Raw genomic sequence first — 10,163 nt, 5'->3', positions numbered from 1 at the left:
AGGTGTGAGCCACTGCGCCCAGCCAGGAATAGGAATTCTGAACGTCCCATAGCCAATTCCCAGGAGAGGAAAGCTTGCTCCAATTAGGACCTAGCCCTCTTTTGGCACAGTCCATGAACAAAAGCTATTTTAAGAAATTCAGGCATCAGACATTACATCATATGGACAAAAGAAAATTATTTCCTCCCCAAATGTTTACTGAAAGAACAAATATCCAAAACGTGAACCACCAAAGAAGAAAACAACTAGACCTTCATGTGCAACCATTAGAGAATGAGCAAATGAAGATGAGGACAAAGGCACCAGCAGGCTCCCAGTGTTGCCTCTATCTGCAGCACAATTCTAAACAAGGAATGGCTCCATGAGAGCCAATCATGTGAAAGGAATTCCCTTAACAGCAGCCCTGCCAATCACAAGTCTCGGTCCACAGGATTGAATTGTCATCACAGATAAGCATGGCTCCAATTTCAAGACTGGCTCCTTCAGTGAACTCATTCTCCTGGCTTTGCTATGCAGATGGCCCTCACCCTCCAGCTCTCAGGATCCAGCAGCTGGCGGTGCTCTGCTTCTCTATTCTCAGTCATCAATGGGACATTTTCATGGACTGGCCAGCTGTCATCTCTAATTCATCTCATCCCAAACAGATCATCACCTCCCACACTGATTTCTTATCTTCAGCTCTGCTGTTTCTGCCACTAGATTTAAAAGTCTTCTCATGGTATAGGTGAGACATCACCTTCTCTTACCTTTATCCCAATATTCAAGTTTTACTTCAAAATGTTTCTCAACTTAGCAGCTTCGTCTCACTGTCATTGCCACTGCCTCCATCCAGGATGGCATCACCCCATACCTATTACTCTAACAGTCTCCTAAACTGACCTCTCAAACTCTTCTCCTTTTTCTGCTTAGTCCATCCTGTCTACCATAGGCCAACCGATCTTCCCACAGCACTGCTTGCATTATTTCACGAACACCCACAATTGTTTCTTATGATATCAAGTTATGATGCTCTCTGCCTGGCTTTCTGCAGCCTCCATAACCCATCCTCTGAAAACAGCTTCTCTTTCTGGTGCCGACTCTTTGCTTTCCAATGAGCCACACTCCTCATACTCTTCAGCAAATATTTACTGAGCAAATATTGGCCCTAGCAGCCTTGCTTCCCAGTGCAGGTACCCTCACATTTTAGTCCATTGTGAACTTTGTTCTGAATGAATCCTTATTCCTCAGTAAGTCTATTATTTCTGGCAAAATGATATACAGAAAGAGACATAGAAAAAAAAAAAGTCCCTGTCCTAAAGAACTTACAGTCTAATTGGGGATAAACAATAAAGAAATTAACCAATGCAACAAATCAAAATGCCGTAAGGACCTATGCATTGATAGAGTTACAAGCAAAGCACTATGGGAGAAGAAGATATGATTCATCTGATTGAGGAGACTGAGGGAGGCGTCATGAAAGACGTGTCCTTAAAGCCTGGAGAGGACTTGACAGGGAGAGAGAGGACAGGAATAACAAGAGCAAAGAGGGTGATGGGGGAATGTGAGCAGAGATGGTTAAGATCAGGCCAGATCTCGACCTTGCTACAGTCATTCCCATCTCTGTGCCTTTACCCATCTTTTCCCTCCCAGCTAGGAGGCCCTCCCCTGCTTACCATTTGCACCTTTCAAATCTCAGCTTTCAAAACTCAAGCTCAAATCCTAGCTTCTTCACTGTGATACCAAAGATTTATTACATGTAATTACTGTCTCCTGTGTTCAAGTAAAAATCACATCTGATAGAAATGGTACCGTTTAAAGTTTTATGTATTCTCTACAAATTTCTCTGTAAACTAGAGATTCAATTCATTAAATCAGTAAGGGACAATAAGGACATAAAATAAGGCCCTGTGTGAGGCAGAATAATGGACCCCAAAGATGTCCACATCCTTATCCCTGTTATCTGTGGGATGGTACCTCACATGGCAAAAGGGACTTTGCAGATGTGATTAAGGGAAGGATCTTGAGATGGAGAGATTATTGGATTATCTGGGTGGGCCCAATCTAATCACATAAATTCTTAAAAGTTGGAGAGACAGGCAGAGAAGTAAGTGGGTCAGAGAGCTGTGCCATGAGAAGGATTTGACCCAGTGGTGGCTTCTAAGATGGAGAGAGGGACCCATGAGTCGAGGAATGTGGGTAGCTCTAGAGGCCAAGAATAGCCCTTAGATGACAGCCAGCAAAAGAAGGGGAACCTGAGCCTATGACTGCAAGGAGCAGAATGCTGCCAACAAACCCAAATGAGCTGGAAACAGATTCTCCTTTAGAGCCTTCAGAAAACATTGCAGCCCTACCAACATGGTGATTTTGGTCCACTGAGACTGTATTTGACACATAGAACTGGAAAATAATAAACTTATATTGTTTCAAACAACCAAATTGTGGTAATTTGTTATGGCAGCAACAGAAAACTAATACAGGCCCTATGTCTTCTCAGTGGGTGAAGGCCAAGATTATTTCTTAAAAAAATAGATTTATGGTCGGGTGTGGTGGCTCATGCCTGTAATCCCAGCACTTTGGGAGGCTGAGGCAGGCAGATCATGAGATCAGGAGATCGAGACCATCCTGGCTAACACGGTGAAACCCCGTCTCTACGTGGTGGCAGATGCCTGTGGTCCCAGCTACTTGGGAGCCTGAGGCAGGAGAATGACATGAACCCGGGAGGCGGAGCTTGCAGTGAGCTGAGATGGTGCCACTGCACTCCAGCCTGGGCAACAGAGCGAGACTCCGTCTCAAAAAAAACAAAAAACAAAAAACAGATTTATCATAAATATAGAAATTGTCAACATTTAAAAATTCCATTTCATTTAAATGGTGATGATAGGGAAAATGGAATTTTAACCTTTCTCTATTACTAAGGAATTAGGCAGAAAAATGTTAAAGCATAAAAAGCATCATTCATAATAACCAATCACAGTGTTCAGTCAGCACCATTCATTTTCTCAGGGTGGCATTCTTCCCCACCCCCAACTAGGACACTTCCTTTTCGGTAGGACCTATGTTCTATAATCCTGTTCTACCACGGTATAGTCATGTGTCAATGATGGGGATATGTTCTGAGAAATGTGTTGTCAGACAATTTTGTTGTTGTGTGACCATCATAGAGTGTACTTACACAAACCTAGATGATACAGCTTACTACACACCCAGGCTGCATAGCATAGCCTATTGCTCCTAAGGTACAAACCTGTACAGCATATTACTGTATTGAATACCACAGGCAATTGTAACACAACGGCATGAATTTGTGTATTCAACCATATCAAAATGTACAAAAGCTACAGTTAAAATACAGTATCTTATGGGACCACCATTGTATGTGTGGTCCATCCTTGACTGAAATGTTATTATGCAGTACATGATTATAATTAACAAAGGGTTAGCTATACCATAGTCATTCAATACAATGATAAAAATATCTACTAACTTCTGTTCTGGACTTGAAGCACAGTAAATTTTAGTCCTTTATTTATTGAGCACCTGCCAGGTCCACCGTGCTGGGTGCCAAGTGAGATGCAAAAACAAAGATGGCATTAATCCCTGTCCAAAGAGATCTTTTTAATACAACTGTAAGAGCAAAATAAATGTTAAAAGAGATGCAGAAGTAATGCATCAAGGGAGGGTTCGGGGCTTCAGTATGGTAAGTTCAAAAAAGAGGTGGAGTCAGGTATGGTGGCTCAAGCCTATAATCCCAGTACTTTGGGAGGTTGAGGCAGGCAGATCACTTGAGGTCAGGAGTTCAAGACTAGCCTGACCAACATGGTGAAACCCCGTCTCTACTAAAAATACAAAAATTAGCTGAGTGTTGTAGCTGGCACCTGTAGACCCAGCTACTTGGGAGGCTGAGATGGGAAAATTGCTTGAACCCAGGAGGCGGAGGTTGCAATCAGCTGAGATCACGCCACTGCACCCCAGTCTAGGTGACAGACTCTGCCTCAAAAAAAAAAGGGGGGGATGGGCTTGAAGTCAGATATGAAAACTCTACATTTCATTGTTAAAATAATTTTGAAGGATGCTGTCAAAATGTTTATATTTTTCAATGTTATTAAACATTTACAAGTAGCATTTACCTAGCAACCACTGCCAATTCTTTTTCATTAAAACAGGTAATCTACTAGGCAAAACTTCATTAACTTGGCTTCTGTTACATTATTTAAATTAATTAGGTCTTACTTTTTTTTTTTTGAGATAGAATCTTGCTCCGTCAAGATTCAGCCTGTACCCCAGGCTGGAGTACAATGGTGTGATCTTGGCTCACTGCAACCTCTGTTTTCCAGGTTCAGGCAATTTTCCCTGCCTCAGTCTCCTGAGTAGCTGAGATTACAGGCAGGTGCCACCACACCTGGCTAATTTTTGTATTTTTAGTAGAGACGGGGTTTCACCACGTTGGCCTGGCTGGTCTCGAACTCCTGACCTCAGGTGATCTGGCCGCTTCGGCCTCCCAAAGTGCTAGGATTACAGGCATGAGCCAACGTGCCTGGCCACTTCTTTAGTTATTTCAAAGTTCAGGTTAGTTGTCAATGTAATAGACATGAATTATTAAACTTTTGTCATACTACCAAAAATCCATTCGGCTCACTGTACCATACATCTTAAAGCTTTTACCACTTCCAGTGATTTTTATGCTTAATTCTGTCCCTCACCAAAGTAACTAAGGAGTGTCTGGGATCACATTTAGAAATTGCCTCTCCTAAGGAGTACATATCTAGTTTTTAACATCTTAGAAATCTGTTATTTTTCAATTCTTCTACACAATCAGCATTTATTCAGTACCTACTACGTATCCAAGGCAAAGCAAAGAAATATTATCAGGTAAAAGGTTTTGATGAGTGATTGCAACAAACCAATCATCCAGCAAGTATTTCCCCAGTGGCATGTGTGGAGATCTCCCAGCAGAATCAGTGCTTCAGTTGCCTAAGGGGCTCCTGGGAAAATTCCTCTTGAGGGAAAACAACTTTGAAAAGGATCACCATAAAACACTCTGGAGTCACCAGACTAGAAGGCATCTTTAAATGTTCTTTTTTTCCCCTCCACCAATGATTCTCAAAGATAGGGCATCCCATCAATCATGCTGGAAAGATCAGATGATTACCTGCTTTAAAAATCTTTACTAGATAATTTTGCTTCCCAAACTCTCTTGTTGAATACATTCTGGTTTTTATACATTTTTGCAGGAGAGATTAGAGGGCAGGCTAGGGCCTGTGCGTGGGTGGAGACAGACAGGAAGTGTGTGTGTGGAATAGAGAAAAAGAGGAAAGGAGTGTAGGAACAAAAATTACTTAGGGTTAAGAACCATAGGACATTCCTGAGTTTATGACATAATTTGAGGAATTGCATATGCCACTTTCATCTCATCGAGAAGGACTTTAGGAGTGATGACAGCTTTGAATTGAGGAGTCATTTACTAAAGGATTCAACATGTGCTCTGGGAGTCACAAAGGAAAGTCAGAAAAGTGATTCCACAAGCAGACAGCATTCTGTCTTCTTCCCTGCTTTTATGGAATTATCCTAGCTTCCTCGTCTCTGGAGGTTTTCTAAGAACAGAAATCCACACCGGATTTCAGAGGCTACATGCTGTACTGAGTCTATGGCACGACCTCGAACAGAACAAACCCAAATAAAGAGGACAAACACAACATGTTCTTGCTGCTGAAAACCTCATTCCTTCCCAGCAGACTATTATGGTGTTGGGAAATAATTGGGAAAGAAAGTCCGTTTTTGAGCACATGAAGCTTGCTCAATGAATTCAGAGTGTTCTCTCTGAGAAGACTCAAGGTCACAGGGAAACATCTGTCTATTCTCTCAGCAGTCACTTACACTATCTGTTCCAGATGTTCTGACTCTGAGCCAGGAACAGCGACCAACATTCTCTTTGACTCGAAGGTGGTTAAACTCCCACAGATTTAACATCTTGCCAAATGTGTGTTCTGATAGCTTCTGGTGGAGCTTTATGCTTCATTTATTCAAGGAATACTAGCGTATTTAAGGAGCTAAACATTATTTTATGTAATTTTCATTAATGGATTTGGAAGTTGCAAAAAAAAAAAGAAAAGAAAATGAGAAGATTCTCTACACAAATTAAAACAGGAGTCCATTTTCCATGTTTTTAGACTGTTGAAAAATAAAATGGTTGATGATAACAACTGTTGCTGGGGATGAGGGGGAAGGTACTTTTGTAACTGATAGGAAAATAGACTAGTTCAATATGTCTGGAACAACCTAACATTCTCTATTAAAATTAACAATACATATGTACTTTGACTTAGCAGTTCCATCACTGGGAATCTAGTCCACAGAGGTACCTACACACATTTATCAAGACATATAAAAATATATTTTGCATATCTTTTTGAGAAACAATTGAATGTCACTCATTCCTAGAAGTCACGACTTTCCTGGAAGGCTGAGGACAAGAGCATACGTGGAGCTCCACTTACCTATTGTTTAATGCTCCCCCAAGATCACAGTCACATGGTCGACATCCATCCAAATCATTACTTAAGCCCCAGTGCTCTGGCTGCAGAACAGAACATGAAACATGTAACGGTAGGTTTCTGTACAACAGATTCAGTAAGGAGCAAGTTAAAGCGTGTTTCGGCTGTTCCATCAAATGCTCATTTTGATCATTAAAGCAGAAAGCTGACAAAAGGAAGGAGTATTCTGAAATGAAGAAACCTGAGCTGCAGGCACTGGAATCAGAGAGCCGTCCACAATCACACGATCATGCCAGGTCACAGACTAGCTGCTTTGCCCTACAGATAACCTCCATTCGACAACTAATGACAGCAAGCAGTAAAGATACCAATTTTCCTCATTAGAATTACTCTGGCTGTAAGAGAATTATGGCAAGTGTTTGGCAGGCCTTTAAATTTGCCCTCAGTTCAGTCTGTCATAAATCCCATACAGAAAGCCCTCCAAGAATTTATGTGGAAATATAGCATACAGCTACGACTATTTTCACAACTGAGCATTGAGGAAATCAAGTCTTTAGAACACTAGAGATGGAAATGAAGAGAAATGGAACAGTATCTATATAGGGAAGAGGAGCTCTGTGCACTTCAAAAATGAGTATATAAAAGCAGGTTCACCAATTTACTTTTTTTATTTTTTTGAGACCAAATCTTGCTCTGTCGCCCAGGCTGGAGTACAGTTGTGTGATCCCACCTCACTACAACCTCTACCTCCTGGTTTCAAGCAATTTTCCTGCTTCAGCCTCCCGAGTAGCTGCGATTACAGGCATGAGCCACTACACCCAGCTAATTTTTGTAATTTTTTTTTAGTAGAGATGGGGTTTCACCATGTTGGCCAGGCTAGTCTCGAACTCCTGACCACAAGTGATCCACCTGCCTCAGCCTCCCAAAGTGCTGGGATTACAGGCGTGAGCCACTGTGCCTGGCCTATTTTATTTATGATTTTTAAAAATTTTAGAGATGGGCTCTTGCCATGTTGCCCAGGCTGGTCTCAAACTCCTGACCTCAAGCACTCCCCCTGCTTCGGCTACCCAAAGCACTGGGATTACAAGTATGAGCCACTACACTCGACCAGGCTCATCAATTTAAATTAGACTTCCAGAAATCTCCTTTAAGAATGTATTAGGATTATATATAAATATACATATTTAATGGTCATAATAATTTGGGGCTAGTGAATCCTTCCTAAATGAGAAAGTGTAACAATGTTATTAAAAATACAGATTTTAAAAAACTTATCTCATAATTTTCCTACTCAGAATTATTACAGTGAACTTTTTGGTGTATTTCCTTCCAGATTTTGTTTTCCTTGATGAATTTTATTTCCTACATAATCAAGACACTATTCACATCCTGTGTCTTTTTTTTTTTTTAAATATAGCAAGCAGCATGAGCATTTCCTGATGTTATTGTCATTTTCAGTGGCAACCAAATATTACATTGTATAGAAGTCCCCACACTTACTTAACTATTTTTCCACTGTTGTTTCCAAGTCTTCTGCTATGATTAATAAAAGATGCAATGAGTCTTCTGGTGAATAAATCTTTGTCCAATTTTCTGATTATTTCATTAGAATAAAGTGGGATTACTGCGTCAAAGGGTATGCACATTTCTATAAGCTACTGATACGTATCTCCAAAATGCTGTTCACAAAAGTACAAACCAATGTGGATTCCCATCAGCAGCCAAGAAGTACCAGTACCTCATGATGTCCTAATAGTAAGTATTCCCATTTTTAAAAACTTGTGTTAATTGTGTCTATAAAAGCGGTATTTTATTGTGGCTTTACTTTACACTTCTAACGGTGATGGTGAACATCTTGCCAAATTATCCATTAGTAATTCCTATTGTGTGAATTGTCTACTCATGTCTTTTAACATGTACATGTAAGGGTGATGGTAGACTCTACAATGGCGAAAAGCCTTCTCTATTAAAACATGTCATCCTTGAAGATCTGGTTCCAAGATGGCCAAATAGGAACAGCTCCAGTCTACAGCTCCCAGAGTGAGCAATGCAGAAGACGGGTGATTTCTGCATTTCCAACTGAGGTACTGGGTTCATCTCACTGGGGCTTGTTGAACGGTGGGTGCAGCCCACAGAGTATGAGCTGAAGCAGGGCGGGGCATCTTCTCACCTGGGAAGCACAAGGGGTTGGGGAATTCCCTTTCCTAGCCAAGGGAAGCCATGACAGATGGTACCTGGAAAATCTGGACACTCCCACCCTAATACTGTGCTTTTCCAACGGTCTTAGCAAACGGCACACCAGGAGATTATATCTGGCGCCTGGCTTGGAGGGTCCCACGCCCATGGAGCCTTGCTCACTGCTAGCACATCAGTCTGAGATAGAACTGCAAGGCGGCAGCAAGGCTGGGGGAGGGGCGTCCACCATTGCTGAGGCTTGAGTAGGTAAGCAAAGCCCACCGCAGCTCAAGGAGGTCTGCCTGCCTCTGTAGACTCCACCTCTGGGGGCAGGGCATAGCTGAACAAAAGGCAGCAGAAATCTGCAGACTTAAACGTCCTTGTCTGACAGCTTTGAAGAGAATAGTGGTTCTCCCAGCATGTAGTTTGAGATCTGAGAATGGACAGACTGTCTCCTCAAGTGGGTCCCTGACCCCCGAGTAGCCTAACTGGGAGACACTTCCCAGTAGGGTCTGACTGACACCTCATACAGCCGGGTGCCCCTATGAGACAAAGCTTCCAGAGAAAGCTTCAGGCAGCAACATTTGCTGTTCTGCAGCCTCCGCTGGTGATACCCAGGCAAACAGGGTCTGGAGTGGACCTCCAGCAAACTCCAGCAGACCTGCAGCTGAGGGTCCTGACTGTTAAAAGGAAAACTAATGAACAGAAAGGACACACACACCAAAACCTCATCAGTATGTCACCATCATCAAAGACCAAAGGTAGATAAAACTACAAAAATGGGGAGAAACCAGAGCAGAAAAGCTGAAAATTCTAAAAATCAGAGTGCCTCTTCTCCTCTAAAGGAACGCAGCTCCTCGCCAGCAACGGAACAAAGCTGGACAGAGAATGACTTTGACGAGCTGACAGAAGTAGGCCTCAGAAGGTCAGTAATAAACTTCTCCGAGCTAAAGGAGGATGTTTGAACCCATCACAAAGAAGCTAAAAACCTTGAGAAAAGTTTAGATGAATGGTTAACTAGAATAAACAGTGCAGAGAAGACCTTAAATGACGTGATGGAGCTGAAAACCATGGCACGAGAACTATGTGACGCATGCACAAGCTTCAGCAGCTGATTCGATCAACTGGAAGAAAGGATATCAGTGACTGAAGATCAAATGAATGAAATGAAGTGATCAAATGAGGAAAAAGAGTAAAAGGAAATGAACAAAGCCTCCAAGAAATATGGGACTGTGTGAAAAGACCAAATCTACATCTGACTGGTGTACCTGAAAGTGATGGGGAGAATGGAACCAAGTTGGAAAACACACTTCAGGATATTATCCAGGAGAACTTCCCCAACCTAGTAAAGCAGGCCAATATTCAAATTCAGGAAATACAGACAACACCACAGAGATATTCCTCGAGAAGAGCAACTCCAAGACACATAATTGTCAGAATCACCAAAGTTGAAATGAAGGAAAAAATGTTCAGGGCAGCCAGAGAGAAAGGTCGGGTTACCCACAAAGGGAAGCCCAT

At 42.0% G+C, this 10,163-nt stretch overlaps 1 protein-coding gene across 1 annotated transcript in view; it reads right to left on the bottom strand.

The window, feature by feature from the left end:
• LAMB1 (laminin, beta 1) overlaps positions 1-10,163 on the bottom strand; it is an 88,765-nt gene that overhangs the window by 42,683 nt on the left and 35,919 nt on the right. The window contains exon 13 of the mRNA XM_011948192.1: positions 6,474-6,553. Within this exon, the coding sequence (XP_011803582.1) occupies positions 6,474-6,553 (80 nt within the window). The remainder of the gene's footprint in view (positions 1-6,473; positions 6,554-10,163) is intronic.

The sequence above is a fragment of the Colobus angolensis genome, unplaced genomic scaffold (genome assembly GCF_000951035.1).
Source record: "Colobus angolensis palliatus isolate OR3802 unplaced genomic scaffold, Cang.pa_1.0 Scaffold275, whole genome shotgun sequence".
NCBI lineage: Eukaryota > Metazoa > Chordata > Mammalia > Primates > Cercopithecidae > Colobus > Colobus angolensis.
Note: the sequence above shows the minus strand (reverse complement) of the source record. Positions and strands in the feature narration are given on the sequence as shown.